Source organism: Mytilus galloprovincialis, chromosome 6, assembly GCF_965363235.1.
Source record: "Mytilus galloprovincialis chromosome 6, xbMytGall1.hap1.1, whole genome shotgun sequence".
NCBI lineage: Eukaryota > Metazoa > Mollusca > Bivalvia > Mytilida > Mytilidae > Mytilus > Mytilus galloprovincialis.
This window is the reverse complement of record NC_134843.1, coordinates 38,707,442-38,727,252: the sequence shown is the minus strand read 5'-3', so window position 1 is coordinate 38,727,252 and position 19,811 is coordinate 38,707,442. Positions and strand designations below refer to the sequence as shown.

General features: G+C 32.5%; 1 protein-coding gene and 1 long non-coding RNA gene across 2 annotated transcripts in view; both read left to right on the top strand.

The window, feature by feature from the left end:
* Nucleotides 1-5,587, top strand: part of LOC143078587 (uncharacterized) — a 336,725-nt gene extending 331,138 nt beyond the window's left edge. The window contains exons 15-16 of the mRNA XM_076253444.1: nucleotides 23-349; nucleotides 5,421-5,587. Coding sequence (XP_076109559.1) covers nucleotides 23-349; nucleotides 5,421-5,587 — 494 coding nt within the window. The remainder of the gene's footprint in view (nucleotides 1-22; nucleotides 350-5,420) is intronic.
* Nucleotides 5,588-6,419: 832 nt separating this feature from the next.
* On the top strand, nucleotides 6,420-19,003 carry LOC143079534 (uncharacterized). The gene is made up of 2 exons (XR_012979428.1): nucleotides 6,420-6,594; nucleotides 16,703-19,003. It is a non-coding gene; the product is annotated as an uncharacterized LOC143079534 (long non-coding RNA).
* The last annotated feature ends 808 nt before the right edge of the window (nucleotides 19,004-19,811 follow it).

Below are 19,811 nucleotides of genomic sequence, written 5' to 3'. Positions count from 1 at the left end.
TCTGATTATTTTTTTCTTTAAGATATTCCTGATGAAATCCTAGATTGCATTCCAACAGATGAAGTTATAGATTCCCTAGCACCACAAATTGGCAAAAAATTCTTTCAACTAGGAACAGAACTAGGGTTATCTGTAGCAGAATTAGAAAATATAGAAAATAATCATTGCAATGACTTGGCAGCTCAGAACAAGAGAGTATTATTGGGATGGAGGGAAGACAAAACATTAAAACCTTCGATCGAAGTGCTTGCACAGGCTTTAGTCAACATTGACAGAGGAGCAAATTGTTTGGAGGATATTATAGAAGATACAGATATTAATACTTTCAGAGCAACAGAAGATATTAGAGGTAAAAGTCAAGTAAAACAAATTGTTATGCCCGCTCATGAAAGTCAGTGTATATAAAATGCGAATCCAGTAAGTTAATGTTCACTGTTGTATGCGAGTATGTTCATTGTAGAATAAAGGATCATGGGAAAACTTTTTTTTTTTACGTTTTAAAAATACCAAAATAATTGATTTGAAACTAAATTTTAACATATTTTCATTATGATGTGTCTTTTTAATGTAAAATAACAGTATTAAAGTTCAAATATATGTAATAAAAGCAACATAACATAGAATATCAGTTATTAAAAGCAATCCATTTTCACTATAGATGCGATGAATTATCACTGTATGGCATTCATTTCTGATGTAGAATTTTCGATACCACAAAAGGAAGCTTGGGATAATGTTGGGGATGATGGTTCCAACCGTTTACGAAAAGGGGGCATAAAAGAAGCATGTTTTTAGTTTTAGGATAATTACTTGTGTATAAGAATTTGGATTGTTCTGAAATTGTACCACAGTGTTCAATACCACAAGTAGAATGTTAGGTTTCATTTTTGGGTTATGGTACTAATAGTTTAGGAATGTAGAACAAAAAGGGACAAAAAACAATCATGTTTGTAGTTTCCGGATAATTACTTGTAAGTACGTTTTTGGATCTTTTTCGCATTATCACAAATGGAAGACTGGGATTTTGTTCGGGGATAATTGCCCCAAACATGTAGAAAGTAGGGGCAAAAGAAATGGCAAAACAAACATTTTTCTAGTTTCCAGACAATATCTTGTGTTCAAGTGTATGGACCTCTCTAAAATTGTACTACAAGGTTCATTACCAGAAAGAAAAGATAGGGATTTGGTTTGATGGTTATTTATCCTAGAAGGAAAACAAAATGTTTTGGGCGGGAAGAAACCTTCAATTGTACAGTATTGCGCATACGATTTAAGATCTTCGACCACATTTTCCTTGTGTCAGAAACCTATCTAACGTCATAAATTTGATCACAATTCAAATTCAGATAGTATTAAGCTTTAATATTATATCAAAATTTGACCAAACTGTTCAAGGTTCGATCTCTGCGGTCAGCGAAGCATTTTTAATGGTTTACTATAAAACGAGCAGATGTGATTAAAAGTTCATGTTGCTTTCTTCATATGGTAAGCTATGCCAGCATAGGCGTATCCAGGGGGGGCCTTGGAAAAATTTGGTTGATTATATAGGGAATCACTGAAGCTTGACTTGAGGCCCCCCCCCCTTTTAGGTCAGCAATCGGGCCCGCCTTACAAAAAGTTCTGGATCCGCCACTGCCCAGTTCTGCTTTTGAAGTGTTTGGAACAATGAGTACAAATCAGGCTTTCTCCATGCTATCATTTGTTATGCTTATTGAGAAGTCTTAAAATTTTAATTCACACTGGTCACATTTGTTTAACCCATTAGTGTGGATCTTCTTATGCCTGGGAAAACTAGCTACCCATTTTGTCTAGAAAGGACAATACGTGCATTGGTATGAAGACCCCTCCTTAACTTTAGTTCTTTTTTCTGTGATTCATCTTCACTTGCCTCCCGTATTGTTGAGCCCCCAAATGCCTTAACATCCGTATTCTGAAGGAAAGATAGTTTTTAGCTCGATTGTTGCTACATGTTCTGTACTGTATAAAATGAAACGACAATGTGACATATAATTATCCAAAGTCATTAAAGCTTGAAATGCAAGTCAAGTTGTGTAGGGCAAACTTTATCTGTCAAAAACGTATACTGATAAAGTTGCATTGGAACATGCTGTACGTGTTGTACAGCCCCCTTGATACTACCGCAGAGATCGAACCCTGAACAGTTTGGGGTAAGTATGTATACAACATTCAAGCTAGATTTCATTTTTGATGAAATCAAAAGAAAGTTGAATTTCGGACCCTTTGGGCCTCAATGTGGACCATTTCGATAACTTGGCCCAAAATACCAAAATCCCAAATTTAAAAACACGGTAAGATTCAGCATTCCAAAGTACCCCAAATATTCAACTGTTGTTGAAATCCAAAAGAATTTATTTTTTGACAGTTTGGACCCCACAAACTTGTTAAATGGGCCAAAAATTTAAAAAAATAATAATAAACACAATCATGTATGGATTCAGCCTACCAAAGAACCTCAAATTTTATTTTGGACCCTGTGGGCTAATTTAAAACCGGACCCAAAATCAAAAATCTTACTTCAAAACCTTATTGAAATTGGTCAAGAAGTGATTTATTAAAAAATATTAGAAAGTATTGTTGTTTTTATCCCCTTTTATCCTATTTCGATAGACATGCGAGATGTACGTATTCAGAGATGAAGTTTCAATGCATTGGATAAATATAACTACACCTTAAATAAAGATTCTGATGAATTATAAGAAATTCTATGACATGCTTCTTCTAATTGGTAAATATACCCATACTCGAAATCCAATGATAAAATTTGTTTGTACATGCGTATAATGACTACTGCAGAAACATGAATTTTATCAAATTGGCATATATTTTGCATTAATCTAAAAACACTTTCAACTCTGAAATGATCCACATATTGTTATATTATGACAACGATGTGTTTTATCTGAAATAAATGTTAATTCTATTGAATTTATTGGAGTGTTCAATCAAACTTTTCATCTCAAAGTCAGCACTATCAAATCCTTTTCTTACTTTAATTATTGTTTGTGCAAGTCGGCTGAATTTGGAATTTAATGCATAAAAATTAATAAAATTCATACAGTGAAAATGCACCGCATATACAATACTAATGAATCGCTCTACAGTGAAAATGAAAGTAAAGTATCATTATTCAACAGTAAACATGACTCGCATAAAGATAGCATCATAGTGGAATTCATTACAATATGGGCAAACTGAATAACAAAAGCTATTCTACGTTATACAACATTTATAATTGTGTTGTAATGAATATTTTTTTGCAACTACATCTTTCCTGCTAGTTTTTAATCACCTGCACGATTTGTTCGTAAAACGTCCTAAATATTCACCTATTTCGGTATATATTTCACGTATGGATGGTTCTCGGCGCGTTAAAAACCCGTTCTCATCTCTTATTTTGTATAACTTGTATTATTTATTACTAAATATAGTACATGTGAACAATTTTCTTCATTTTCTTCAAAAATCATAATTGTTCGTCTGTTAATTTACCATTCTACATCAGAAATGCATGGCATATACAGTGAAAATGGTATTTTAGGATCCGCACTTTACATACACTGAAAGTCTGTAATTTGTAGTCACATACACTGTAAACTCAGTAAACCATTTCATTATAAATGTTTTTAATTTATATGTCCTTGTCCAGCTTTTAGTTGATGTCATATGTCACTCAACTTGCAATTGTGATAGAATAAAATCAATACATTTCCAGGTTAAAATTGTCGGTTAAAGTAGCTACCCATAATTCAACTAGAAACTTTATATATAAACATATAAATTCAGGACGAGAAAATATTCTATAGACAATTAGTAGTTTACTGCTTACATTAAGCTGTTTTAAGGTAGAACAATCCAAAGATGTTTTCATCCCCAATCAGGCAACTTCAAACTGATGTAATTCATTTCATTCTTCTTTAAATTTTAAAAGGGAGGAACCAAAATAAGAAGACAGATTAATCTTTCAAGTTGTGATAATTTCATTCTGACATAATTATTACATAATTAATTGTAATGTAATTAGTTGATATATTGTGATGTCCACACTTGAATGAATTTAGCTTCTATGTTGTTCATAGCATTCCAAAATATTTTATCGATTCTTGTACAACACAGGGTCTCAGATGTATCCTATTGTTTTTCATTCTCTCATAAACCTCCAATGACGTTTGCGACAGTAATTCATAAGAGATCACTGAATTTAACTTGTTATACAATTTGTTCCATTGATGTTTTTGGAAATCATCACAATTTGAAAGATTAATCCTGCTTCTTTCTTTAAGTATCTCATTCATATAATTTAAAGAAGGCTGAAATGATTTACATCAGTTTGAAGTTGTCTGATTGGGAGCGAAAAACTCTTTGTATTGTGCTACCTTAATTGAACTTGAAACAAACAAAAAAAAACTATTTGGCAATAAATTGCATTATATGTTCGTATAAAATACGACCATTGTACACTAATCAAACTACCTCTCTGTAACCATTCTTCAAGTCGGAACATATTGCAATTTGAATTACCAACAAGAAACACTCACATTTTGTTCATACACGTTTTTTTTTTTTTTTTTGTCAAATGTGTTCTGAAGCGTGCATGAAACCTCAAAACAACATAGTGTTACGTTTGACGTCAAAAGCGTTTCTATAATGTTGCAATGTTAAATTGCCCAAGAAGACAACATCATGTCACAAAATTTCAATTTTATAAAGATTTTAAATCCTCATGATGACTAAAATTAACTGTTTTCTTTATTTTATTAGTAGTAGTGAGAACATAGTCATTTATTCAGAGATTGTCCTACGTAAAACTTACTTTTATTGTCGCAAGTAACTGTTATCGATTTATAAATTTGTGGTAACCTGTCTATTGAATAATTGCTTTTTAGCATATCTTGGCAATATTCACAGACCTCCATAAAAGAGGGAGGTTTGGCATGCCACAAAACCAGGTTCAACCCACCAGTTTTTCCTTTAAAATGTCCTGTACCAAGTCAGGAATATGGCCATTGTTATATTATAGTTCGTTTCTTTGTGTATTACATTTTAACGTTTTGCTTCCGTTGTGTCGTTTGTTTTTCTCTTATTTTTTAGTGCGAATTCACATTACTATAAGACGTGTCACGGTACTTATCTATCCCAAATTCATGTATTTGGTTTTGATGTTATATTTGTTATTCTCATAGGATTTTGTCTAATGCTTAGTCCGTTTCTGTGTGTGTTACATTTTAATGTTATGTCGTTGTTCTCATCTTATATTTAATGCGTTTCCCTCAGTTTTAGTTTGTTACCCCGCTTTTGTATTTTGTCCATGGATTTATGAGTTTTGAACAGCGGTATACTACTGTTGCCTTTATTTGTCTACATCTACTAGTTATTTAATAACCAGTTGATAATTGTTGCAGATAGAATAAGCGATCATCGTGATGAAATCATACAGGATATAGTTATAAGCGATATCTTAGATGATATGATGACACACCTGGTGATATCTGCAGATAGTATCAAAAGTACCAGGATTATAATTTTATACGCCAGACGCGCGTTTCGTCTACATAAGACTCATCAGTGACGCTCAGATCAAAATAGTTAAAAAGCTAAACAAAACAAAGTTGAAGAGCATTGAGGACCCAAAATTCCAAAAAGTTGTGCCAAATACGGCTAAGGTAATCTACTCCTGGGGTAAGAAAATCCTTAGTTTTTTGAATAATTCAAAGTTTTGTAAACAGAAAATTTATAAAAATGACCATATAATTGATATTCATGTCAACACCGAAGTGCTGACTACTGGGCTGGTGATACCCTCGGGGACGAAACGTCCACCAGCAGTGGCATCGACCCAGTGGTGTAAATAGTATCAAAAGTACCAGGATTATAATTTTATACGCCAGACGCGCGTTTCGTCTACATAAGACTCATCAGTGACGCTCAGATCAAAATAGTTAAAAAGCTAAACAAAACAAAGTTGAAGAGCATTGAGGACCCAAAATTCCAAAAAGTTGTGCCAAATACGGCTAAGGTAATCTACTCCTGGGGTAAGAAAATCCTTAGTTTTTTGAATAATTCAAAGTTTTGTAAACAGAAAATTTATAAAAATGACCATATAATTGATATTCATGTCAACACCGAAGTGCTGACTACTGGGCTGGTGATACCCTCGGGGACGAAACGTCCACCAGCAGTGGCATCGACCCAGTGGTGTAAATAGTATCAAAAGTACCAGGATTATAATTTTATACGCCAGACGCGCGTTTCGTCTACATAAGACTCATCAGTGACGCTCAGATCAAAATAGTTAAAAAGCTAAACAAAACAAAGTTGAAGAGCATTGAGGACCCAAAATTCCAAAAAGTTGTGCCAAATACGGCTAAGGTAATCTACTCCTGGGGTAAGATGATAGACGTCATATTGAACACTATCCACGACAGGATGATCAGAATAAAGCATTACTTGAAATAGTGATTACAAGGAAGGAGCAGACGTATTCCTTGTTTGTTGATGCATTACAAAACAATGGTTACACAGATCTAGCAAACAAACTGAGTTTAAGTTCCACACCAGCACTTTCTGAAAATAAAGGTATGGTTGCATGTATATAATAAAGATGGAATGATTGCCAATAAGATAACTCCCCACTAGAGGACAAATAACACAGCAATTAACAACTATATGTCACCATACGGCGTGTTTGTCCTATTATCAAATAAGAAACTTATATTGAGTCTAATTTATAAATTATTATTCCAATATTTATATATAGTTACATGTAATATATTACTTTTACACAAGATACTGCAATTGAAATTTCCATACTATATAGTGTGATCGGTCCATGTACATTTGCGTCCATTTGTTTTTCATTTTGAAACATCAAAAACAAAAAACAAAAAACGAGAGTGTTTTCATTTTTCGTTTTTTGATTTCTTGAAAACCAAAATGAAAAACACTCTTTTCGTTTTTGATTTCTCGAAAACTAAAATGAAAAAAAAAATGTTTTCGTTTTTTGTTTTTGATTTCTGTAAAACAAAAACGGAAAACGAAAGTGTTTTCATTTTTTGTTTTTGATTTCTCTAAAACCAAAATGAAAATCAAAAGTGTTTCCGTTTTTCGTTTTTGATTTTACTAAAGAAGAGTTTGGTATTTAATTTGAATTATGTCTCGGTTTATAATGTAATTTTTTTTTCCTTTCTTGTTTTAGTCCTTAATAGTAAATATTGCCAATGTAACCACTCCGGTGTTACATAGACCGCATGAACTACGGTGATAAAGTAATCAAAGACTTTCAAATTAGTTGTTTATATCTTTGATAGAAAATACATTATTATATTTAAATATTGAACAAATCACACATTTAAATTGTACAATATAATATTATATAAAGATGGTACAAATAAATAGATTGATGACATCACACAAACAAGAGAGATAACTACTTTTAAAACTGACAAGAAAACTAGCCCGGTTGTTAAAGTATACATGCACAGCGGTTGTCAGATCAATATTATTTTAATCGAAGAAAATATCGACAGATGCACAAGTATTAATCAATCTAAACAATAATGGTGCGTGATCTTTAAGTTTGGAGAGGATGATCTGAGATGATAAGATAGAACTGTAACCTGGTAACTAGCCTCTAGTACAAATAAAGCAAACTATATATTTGGCGAGGGTAGGGCTCAAGGACCCCAGAAATGGAAAAAATTACGCAAAATCTTGCATTCTAAACGTTTCTTTCGGACCCTTTCTTAATCTAAAGCGCAAGTTTTGTTTTATTTATTTTATTATATTCTGGTCTCGGAGCAAAATATATAGATACCGTGTAAGACTTTGAGTATCTACATGTAGCAACAATATCAAAAGACATATGTAGGATAAAAAAAACCCATTGTAATCCACATAGTCAAGTGTGTGGCTATTGTTAGTTTAAACATATGTATTTATAGTGGATTGGAAATTTTCTCCCCGAATCGGGGATCGAACCAGGAACCTTTGTTTTTGAAGTCCGATGCACTAACCTATGTGGCTATTGTATAATGGGTATGAATGGTCTGGTTCCTCGTTGAAGACCCTCCAGCTACTTTAAAGATGAAGAACAGGAATAAAAGCCCTGTTCATTAATAATTTGTATTTGTTCTATGTATTGTGTGCGATTTTGTCCCGTGTACATTTACTCCACATCTCTTTATTTTCTATTTAGGACCCAACCACGGCTCAACGCAAGTTTAGCCTTCCAATTTTAAAGGTCATATATATACAATTTTTTTTAATTATTTGATGGCGGGGGATTGGGATTTCTAGCTTTAACGTAGCCCAGGTCAGCTTATTAACTTTTATTTACAGCAATGTTAGCCAGTTTTGTGTTCTGTAATATATTGTAACAGTTTAATTTTCCATGAAAAAAGAACATTTTTTTCTATCTCCGGTAGCATCGTAACTTCTTAAAACATGTTTCGAACAATATCTGGACATCGGTGGGCATGTACAATTGCTAAACCTTATATGACCGTTCTTTAGTCTTCGTAGATCTATTCCAACTTGAAGTCTTATTAAGTCTAAGACAAGAAGAACATGCTCTTTTAATATTGAAGCCATAGTCATAAAGATCGATTACTTAATTGGTGTTTTGTTAACGTCGCCGCAGAACCCAAAAAAAAGCTTGTTATTTTATGTTGTTTTAAAATATTTACTTGACTTGAATTCATGTGAGTATATTAAATATATATGTATATACCAAGCTAAGTCAGTTTATATCTTGTTTCTCGACTGACTATACAAAAGGCCAGGAGAGCTATTTTGATAGATCAGGATGACTGATAAGCTGTCTATATAAAGTAATGGGACAATGCATGGTATGAAGACATCACCAAATCACCGTATGCAATATTCAAAAAGACATCCAAAGCTTACCAACCAACAGACCAGGAGCTCTGGGGGGCTCTTAACACAAATCCAAGAGCACAGCAAAATGTCAAAGTGTCCAATTCAAACTGGGTGACCTGAGAGGAAAACATTTAAACTTTCCAAAGAAATACAAGTCCCCCCCCCCCACCCCCTCTCAACTTTTTTATAAGGAGATGTGGTATGATTGCAAATGAGTCAACTATCCCCCAAAAGTCAAACGTAGTGGATGTAAGCAATTATATATGGGCAACCATATAACCTTCAACAATGAGAAAAAAGCATACGGTATAGTCGGCTACAATAGTATATAATGTAATTCTTAAATCAGGGTTTTAAAGTCAGAACAGATAATAAGGATTTTGTGTAATTGCCAAAAAGAAATCATGTACTTAAGAATATTCAAATAAATGAAATCTGATTTGAATAAGTTTTAGACTCAATGAAATTCATTACGATTGTTGGCATATTTATTCCTATAAAGGGACAATTTTGGTATCGAATTTAAATTTGAGGTCGGGGTTAAAGATTGGAAAGAGAATCGTTGTGTCTGTTTATTTAACATTTTAAATTTATGTACTAACATCTTCCCAGATTCATCTTCCTCTAAGCATATTATTAAGGAAAGAAAAGCAATTAATCTTTACTCAATAACACCGAATTGAAAGTACAATATCTCTGAGTATTAATCGTCGCTGATTGCAAACAAAAATATGAATAAATTTAACAGAAACGATAGAAAAAAATTACGATTAAATCGCGAATAATGTAACAATTTAGGAAGAATCCTAAATATAAAAAAAAGACATGATTATTTAAAACTTACCAACTTCGTACTACATCAAGGCGTGTTTTCACCTTTCTTTACTCTACAAGAAACTTTACTAGGAGCCGTTGATCGCGGAATATCGTTTGCATATTTCTAAAACGTTCACGTAAATTGATGGCGTCATGTGTTAAAACAGTTATTGGCCAATCAAATCGGTATATTGGATTTAATCTGCACGGCTCGTGTGACCCTTTAACCCGAACTCCTACGTCGTTCGGGTTAATCAGGGTCACCCAAGCCGTCTGATTACAATAATTTTCCAAACGTTTATTGGAACCCAATAATTTGGCAAGGTGTTGCAACCTGTTATGTAAAGCGTTACAGCCGATTGCATTGAGTGTGTAGGCAAAGGTAGTATCCTTGGTTAGCTTGCTTGCACTATTAGGTTAGGTAAACTACCCTCCTTTAAGAGTAGACTAGTCGACAGATAACCAATCAATCTGTCTGTATAACTAGGCTACTTCTACAGGAGGGTAGTATACCTTACCTAATAATTACTTCACGGTTCAGCTACAAGCAAGCTAACCAAAGATATTACGTTTGTCTACACACTCAATGCAATCGGCTGTAATGAAAATGCGGAGTTTGTGAGACCAGGCTCAAGCAGTCAGTCGATAGCAGCCAGTTTTCAAATATTTGTATAAACAAAAATGTTGCATAAGATTCAAACGTACTTCAAATGTTTTTATTAATATATAACGACTATATCATTAGTTTTTAATATATAATTAAGCAGCCAAAGACACTATTCAATGAATTTTAAAATTTCATTTCTGGTTCATTACTTATATAAAGGCAATACGAATCGCTTTCAATATATTACACAGCGTGCTGTACGCTTTACATTTTAAATTTTAAACACTTTTGTGGGTTTATAGAATCGTAAATAATTATGATTTTTTTTTTAAATGATGACAAAATTGCACTATTTTCAATATTCTCGGATTCCTGTCAAATAGTTCATGAAAAATAATAATTGTTCTGCATTAGAAGAAAAGAAAGTTGCACTCGTGCATTTACTTTTTTTTTTTTGCCACACAAAACTGTTTTTACAAAACATTCGACATCTGAACTAGTAGAATTCGCTTAATTATGATTTGACGAAATTCAAAGTATGGTGGGCAAGGAAATTATTTATTAGCTTAAATAGGATTAATTGATATACATTAACTTGTAATTTTGATCAAGTGTGCCATAGATCTCTAGCTTACGTTTTCACCTAGTGCAGATAAAAGTATTGCCGCAGAATATTTTTTATTAACTGTAACGGTTGGGTTGGGTAGGGTATCCGACCTCAACTTTAGACCTACTTTAGAAAAAAAAAACACTAAGCAGAACAACACCCTGTAATTTTTCTACTGTAGACCTCAGTTAGTTACCTACCTTCCCTTTGCACCTAGTGCGGACAAATTTTATACATTTTCGGTAAGGGTGGGGTTGGGTGTCCGACCCCAACTTTGGACCTATCTTTAAAAAAAAAAAAAGAAGAACAGCAACCTTGATTTTTTTCTCCAGTAGACATCAGCTATCCAACCCCCCTTTACACATTGTGCGGACAAAATTATTGCCGTAGAAATTTGTTTATTAACTTTTCTGTAATGATGGGATAGGGTGGGTAGCTGAGGTCAATTTGAATATTTTTTTTACATGGACTCCAATGTGGTTTTATGCAGAACAATTATCGGAAATCTATGGCAGTTTTTTATAATGTGATATGTAATATGTTGTCAAATAATGAAAGCTCGCATCTTAATTCATAGACATAGAAATGAAGTGAAACCATATGATAACCAATAAAAATCTCCCATGCAGAGACAATCTACCGTTCATTAAGGCAACTAGTATGATGGTCTGGATTCGGGGTTCTGTATTCTTTGATATTTTAGGCCATATTTCTCTATTTTTTATACTTTTTGCCAATTATCCTCTTCTCTTTATATTTTATAACACCAATATTCTCGCTATTTTATTTATTTCTTGGTCCATTATTTATATTTTTTGTCCACTATTCTCAATTCCATAATCCCCCATCAACGCCCTAGCTCGAGTTAAAGTCACCATATATAGCCTTCACAAAATAAGCAAAACTTATACCGAATAGGCTCCAAATGGCAAAATAATTGAATGCTTATCCCAGTTTGAATTGTGAAATTACGGAAATTTCTTTTTTAATCTATTGATCAAGCAAAATTGTTCGTAAAATACTGGCAGATGGACCTTGGTCATCAATTCTAATAATCTTAGATCAACCTTTCTAAACTTAAAAGTAAAGTTCACGCATCCTTATTGTTCAGATTGTTAAAGATTTTTGCATTCGTCGACATTTTCTTCGATTAAAGTAGTATTGATCTGACAACCGCTGCGCATGTATACTTTAACGACCGGGCTAGTTTTTTTGTCAGTTTTTTAGTAGCTACCTCCCTTGTTAGTGTGATGTTGTCATCAATCTATTTATTTGTACCATCTTTATATAATATTATATTGTACAATTTAAATTTGTGATTCGTTTAATATCTAAATATAATAATGTATTCTTTAACAAAGATATAAACAAGGTAATTTGAAAGGCTTTGATTATTTTATCACCATAGTTCAATTCAGCAGTCTATTTTGTCTACATTATGATTATGTTGAAAGAACACCGCGGTGTTCACATTGGCAATATATTTACTATCAATGACTGTGAAACAAGAAAGGAAAACATTTTACATTACAAATCGAGATATAATTAAAATTAAATACAAAACTCTTCTTTAGTAAAATCAAAATGAAAACACTTTTGGTTTTCCTTTTTGGTTTTCGAGAAATCAAAAACGAAAAATGAAAATACTTCCGTTTTTTGTTTTTTGTTTTTGATTTCAAAATGAAAAACGAATGGACGCAAATATACACGGACCGTGATCAAACAATCGACATCATTTTGCATCTATCATCTTTTTTATTAAGCTATTATCAATTTCATTATCTGCATCAGTTAATCCCGTCTGGGTTATGGACACATGTCAGATGTTTTGGATGTTTGTATAGGGGTAAATTCAGTACAAAATCTCCCATTGACTTTAATGCTAATCTATGTATGGAATTAAATTTATACCTGATTTACCTTCAGAAATTGGAAACTTTCATATAACATTCATGAAAGTACAAATGTAGCCATATCTTTTGCACTAATAAAAACATAGGGTCATGCGGCATTTTTGGGCATTCACATGGCCTTGTTTACAAACAATGTAGATTCGCACTGAATTCCTATACTGACCCCCATTACTTTTCAACCCTGCAGTAAAAAAAATTAGTACATTCAGCATTTATTTTTTTATTTTTTTTCAACTCTAGTTTTGATCCATCTGCCAAAATATTTATTACAAACATTATCTACCAATCAGAAGAGCATATGACTTCAGTGTTATACAGAAAGCTCTCCCCTAAATGGGCTGTCCCTGATGACGTATATGTATTTACTGAATTTACCCCTATAAGGGACTTTTTTACTTCTTTTCCCACTTTTTTGGTAATAAACATGTAAGGTATCCAATTTTCAAGTTCCAGTTTCAATACAACATTCATAAATGCTGAATTTGTAAAGATAGAGCAAAATTTATACTACAGCCCATACTGCGACCAATGTATATTTGGTATATAAAGTTGCACATTGACTGTTTTTAAAAGAATGGTGTAAAATACTATGTTTAATAAATATGAATTGTTTTCTGTGTTTGTTTTGACCAGTATTGCAAGTACACCTAGAAACTAAAGACTTGGTGTACTCTTAGTTAAATTTTTCCTTATATGGAAGTTTTTGATTAAATACCCTGAAAAGACCACAAAAAGACTTTTTAAAGGCTTTTTTAAGCAGTTTGATACCAAATAAAACAACAATTATGTTTCATTATACTAAATCTGTGTTTTAATTACTTGTAAAGTTCACAAAATGTCATTGACAATCACTCTCCAGAAATTCCTGTTACCCCAACATCAGGATGGATTCTTCGCCAAAACTAGACAGCCAGAACTGAAGTAGAAAAAAGTGCCAAATATAAATAAATAAGACTAAGTATAACCAAACTTTGCATTTGGAAGATTAAAGTAACAATTTGGAATATTTAAAAGCAATTATTTAACATAAAAATCCAATTACAAACATTTCAACACCAGTTTCCTAGATGAAGGACATGTAATCATGAAAAGTTGTCTAGTATAGTTTTTAAATAAAGAAACGCAATGCGTTATGTAAAAATAAATTAATACCTTCATGCGGTCAGATTATTCGAGTGTTAAAATACTAGAAAAGTGCTTATTTACCACTTGTTCTACAACTTAACATGGGGAACACAGCTAAAAAAAATCACTTTGTCAAAGGGAGGAAATTCATTTTTTTCATATGATTTTATGTACATTATGAGGAGAAATATGTGCAAAGTGTGATGTAAATGGGGAGAATATTTATGCCTTTCATTGATATCATAACTCTTAAGTGTAATTTCTATTGTTTCTTTCAATCTGCACACAAAAACTGATGTTTACCATATACCCCATGCTTCCTCTCGCAGTACACTCAGTGCATCCTGGATAGCCGCAGCTAAGATAGAAATGTGTGTAAAAAACAACTTCAAATGGTTCCAAAATCCTTCCATTACATTAAAATTTACAGGAAATGAGTTTGTTGATTATTGTGTGGCCTTGGACAAGTACAGTGAAAGAGTGCATATTTTCCTATAGGGGTAAATTCAGTAAAAAATCTCCCATTGACTTTAATGGTAATCTATGTATGGAATTAAATTTATACCTGATTTACCTTCAAAAATTGGAAACTTTCATATAACATTCATGAAAGTACAAATGTAGTCATATCTTTTGCACTAATAAAAACATAGGGTCATGCGGCATTTTTGGGCATTCACATGGCCTTGTTTACAAACAATGTAGATTCGCACTGAATTCCTATACTGACCCCCATTACTTTTCAACCCTGCATTAAAAAAATTTAGTACATTCAGCATTTATTTTTTATTTTTTTTCAACTCTAGTTTTGATCCATCTGCCAAAAAATATTTATTACAAACATTATCTACCAATCAGAAGAGCATATGACTTCAGTGTTATACAGAAAGCTCTCCCCTAAATGGGCGGTCCCTGATGACGTATATGTATTTACTGAATTTACCCCTATATGATCTATTAGTGGTTTTATTTTGTATTTCTAGATTTCTGTTGGATTGTTGATTAAGGTATTTCCTACATTTGATCAGATCACCCTATTGTAAGTGCAAGTCATGCTATTGCCATCATTCTGAGTCCGAGGTGGTCATTGGAAGATTGTGTTTCTTTGTTGACCCCGCCTACAATAGAAGAGGGGCATTGTCCTTTTCTAATTGTGCGTTTGTACTTTATTTCGTTTGTCCAATATCAGGTTTAAATATGTTTGAAGTAGTTTACAATTTAGTAGTCGTTACATTTACCTAAATCTTCTTACACCTACTCATCATGATTTGAAATTTCTGAAATCATGGTTTTGAAACCAATTTACTGTTCAATGTACTTAGACATGGGATAGAGTTACAATGTAGCAAGGCAAAGTGTACTACATACATATATAAAAAAAAAAGGGACGAAAGATACCAAAGGGACAGTCATTGTTTCATAAGGTCTTCGGTGACAGTATTGTCTGAGAAGTTCATATACAGCGATGACAAGCATGTCAACACTAAGGTTGTATTTTCAAACCCGCTGATGCCAGGTGTGTTTGTTTTCAATCGTAATTGATCAGGTTTGCCAGTGTATCTGCCAAAGGTCGATTATTCTACAACAGTGTTTAAATATACTCTGGTTTCCAACACCGATTAAAACCTCATTGCAACAATGAAAAATCACTAACCAATAATGAAATTTTGTTTACAAACCTTTTCTTTGAAACACTAGAAGTTATCTGTAAAAGTTATAGAAATAGTGTTCAAGAAAAATATTGCTGATAAATAAACCATGCAAAATAGTTTGTAATAGTTCTCCGTGTTAAATGATATAAAGATATCAGAAGATGTGGTATGAGTCAACTCTCCACCCAAGTCACGATTTTTAAAAATAAACCTCTTATAGGTCAATGTACTGTCTTCAACACGGACCCTTGGTTCACCCCAAACAGTAAGCTATAAAAGTCCCAAAAAATAACTAGTGTAAAACTATTTAAACGGGCGAAAACCAACGGTCTAATCTATATAAAAAAAAAAAAAACGAAAAACGAGGAACACGTCTGAACCGCACCAAGAGACGACACTAACTGAACATCAGGTTCCAGACAAGTGCAGACAAATGTAGACGGTTAAATTGTTTTAACAAGTACCAACCTTCACCCTTACCGGAAACAATAGGTATTGTTTTAATGATTCACTGATTATCAGTGTATACTGTACATAAAAGCATACTGTAAAGTTCACACAACATTTCTCGGATTTCTTAACGTGAATTGTTTTATTATATAAAGGTGTGAAACCACCAAATCATAATACGTCACATCCAGTTGCATACGAAAAAGAACAACAAAAAATATTTCTTTGAATTTGACAGTTGTAGGATATTAATCCTAAATTTATTTCACTAAAAAAAATCTGGCTCATCAGCATACATCTTATGTGTATATAAGCACCATTAATTTTTATTTGGTGGTTCTATCGAATATTTTAGAAAGTGGAGGTTAGATGGTTACTAAAGCTTGCACACAGGTTCAAAAGGGATGACCATTTGGCTGGTTAATTTCCAGTGATGGTTATTTTCTAATATGCAATGACATGGTATGTTAATGTTTTGATATTGTACTGGACAGGATAAAACTTAACTCCTGTCAAGTATTTCTTTATTTGAAACATAGATAATTTTTGCACATTTTTTAGAAAGGTGCAAATTTAACAAAGACAAATAGGGGGAAATCAATGGTGGCATTACAGCTAAACTTGTAAATATTTGTAGGATCATCAGAGTGGACTGTCCCATTATATAGAGTTCGTCTTCAGAAGAATTATTGCAAGATTATACGAGAGATACATCACCTAACCATAGTAGATTACCTAATATCAAAATCTGTTTTCTCACCTGATGACAATGAAAAGATAGAATCTGGTAAAACTCAAATGGAAAAGAACAGATTCTTGATGGATATTCTTTTACATGGACGTGACGAAATTAGATATACTGAATTTCTCAAAGCTCTACGAAAGGAACCTGTATATAAAGACTTAGCAGATCAGATAGAAAAAACAGAAGTTACCGACAGAGATAGGTCAATACTACAGAGTTGTCAAAAGTTAAAAGGAAAAGATTAGTTTAATATACGTATTGTAAAAAGGCTATGCTCTAGGTACTACACTTAGTAGATACATGTACATTGTATCATAGTCCATGTTTCAGGTATTTGTTTTCAACGGAAAAATGGGTCACCATGTTTATGACATTCAAGTTTATATGCATAATAACATATAGTTTAATAGTTTTACCACGTAAAATTAACATAAGACAGTACCATTATAACTTTTAATTAAACAGTGAAGCAATATTAAAATTGTTGGTTTTTTAGATGCAAATGTATGACATATTTTTCAGAAATATATATACAAAATCAGGTGTCAATAAGAAATTAAAAGTAATTGTTTGTTCTGTATATATTCATTTGATATAAACTGACTTTTACTTCAAATTCATCAGTATATTACTTTCATATGGTCAGTAGTGAATACATGGCATATATAACGCCCGATATTTAACATATTTATGTTTGATTATTCTAATTATCATAAGATGTAAATTCATTATTCTAAAGTTGCCTTACTGTTTATGACATCTTGACACTAAATCCATTGGATGTTGGATGTGTACTGATTGATAATTAAGTCTTAGATGCTTGATTTTTTTTTATTAGTTGTTATTGGCTTTGAACTAGCTGTCAGTAACTGCGAGTACTTTCAGATCTGTACTTAATGTACTTTTGTTGTTAGGATGTACAAGTACCCGGCCACGACCACTCTGTGTTTTTGTTAGATGTATTTCTATTTGTATCCATCTCGTGAGTTGAGCCTTTTTCAAATGACTTTTACAGTTCGTTCAATTCTTATGTTGTACTGTTACAGCACAGTCCAAGGTTAGGGGAGGGTTAGATCCCGCTTACATCTTTATCGCCGCCACATTATGTATGTATGTGCCTGTCCCAAGTCAGGAGCCTGTAATTCAGTTGTTGTCGTTTGTTGCTGTGTTACATATTTGTTTTTCGTTCATTTTTTTGTACATTAAATAGGCCGTTAATTTTCTCGTTTGAATTGTTTTATGTTTTTCATTTCAGAGTCTTTTATAGCTGACTATTCGGATTGGGCTTTGCTCATTGTTAAAGGCCGTACGGTGACCTATAGTTGTCATTTGCTGTGTCTCTTGTGAAGAGTTGTGTCATTGGCAATCATACCACATCTTCTTTTTTTATAATTAGTCTTAGGGTGATCCATAAAATATAATCATTACTCGTTAACCTTTTAGAAGCATTTGATGGTACATTCCATAGAGTTGGGATTTGCTTTGTTTTTGCCATACAGTGACCGGGCTATTTATATCTATCTGTCTTAATTGATCAAAACTGTAGTAGATAGGGATGAACGATATGCTGCCAATCCAATGAACGATTTTAAATGGAATGTATTGAAATGAGAAATCATTCGTATTGAAAGAAGCGTCGAATAATTTTACATTGAGCGCATTATCTTATAGAGTTGAAAATGAATATGTATACAATGAGTTATAGGGTGTACATAAACCAGACAGCAAATCAGTAATTCGGATCCTCATAAGAATATTTGTGAATCAATAAACAGTCTTTCACAATGATATTATAATTTAAGGTTTAGTAAATATTTGAACTCTGGTTAATATGGGATTAAGTTATGAAATTGTGTACAGAAAAAAAATGAATGACGCATGGTTATTTGAAAAATGCCTTTTTTATTATCTGCAGTTATATTAGAACATATGTAATTAAAAAAAAGTTATTGATGCCTTGGGTATACATTTATGAAGGTAATTGAACTTTTTGAGAAAGGTCAATTAGTCAAGATAAACTGACAGATTGTATGTCAGAGTGATACTGTAAAAATGTGATTTTCCTTGTTTAAGTGTTGAATCGATAGACATTTTTGGGAACTTGTATGAACAGTTTCTGTTAAAATTTTGTATAAGCTAGCTTTTCAATAATTCTGAAGAAATGTACATTTGTGAATAAACATTTAAATATTATCCGTATTATTTAGTTAATTGAATTTACCACTTTGACAGAAAAGATAGCCGTGCCATGGTGTCGTCGTCCTCATCCCCGTGTTACATTTCGATTACCATGCACATGTTAATATTTTATAAGTAGAGTTCAAAGATAAATTCTGAAGCATTATTCTGGAATACTTATTAGAACAAACCCATTTTCATATACCTGAAAGAAACTACTCACATAGTGCTAACTTGACTTAGGACAAATTCATGCTTGGCAATTTAACCATCAATTCGTCAATACCACATAAGGTACATTTATATATGTATTCACAATAAAACAGAGAAAAACAAGAATGTGTCCCAAGTACACGGATGCCCCACTCGCACTATCATTTTCTATGTTCATTGGACCGTGAAATTGGGGTAAAAACTTTAATTTGGAATTAGAATTAGAAAGATCATATCATAGGAAATGTCAATTTTCACAAAAAGCACTGTTTGATTTTCTTGGATTTATTTTTGAATTTTAAATCAGAATATCGCATTTAATTTGAGATTTCAGATTCAAATCTGATAATATATAAAGATTTGTTTCAACTATTCAAATTAATCTGTTATCCCGGATTAAACTTCGAAATAAAGCATTTCAGAATTCATGATAACTAAATTTTGTTCAAACGAATTTGACAAAAAAAGATACATGTTTCACACAAATTTTGGAAGATTCGTAATCATCTGTGAAACGAATAATCCATAACGGTCAACCAACAAAACTTACGAAAGGATGATTTTATTATGGAGTTATTAAACCCGAATAATTCAGTCCCTCCCCGTGATC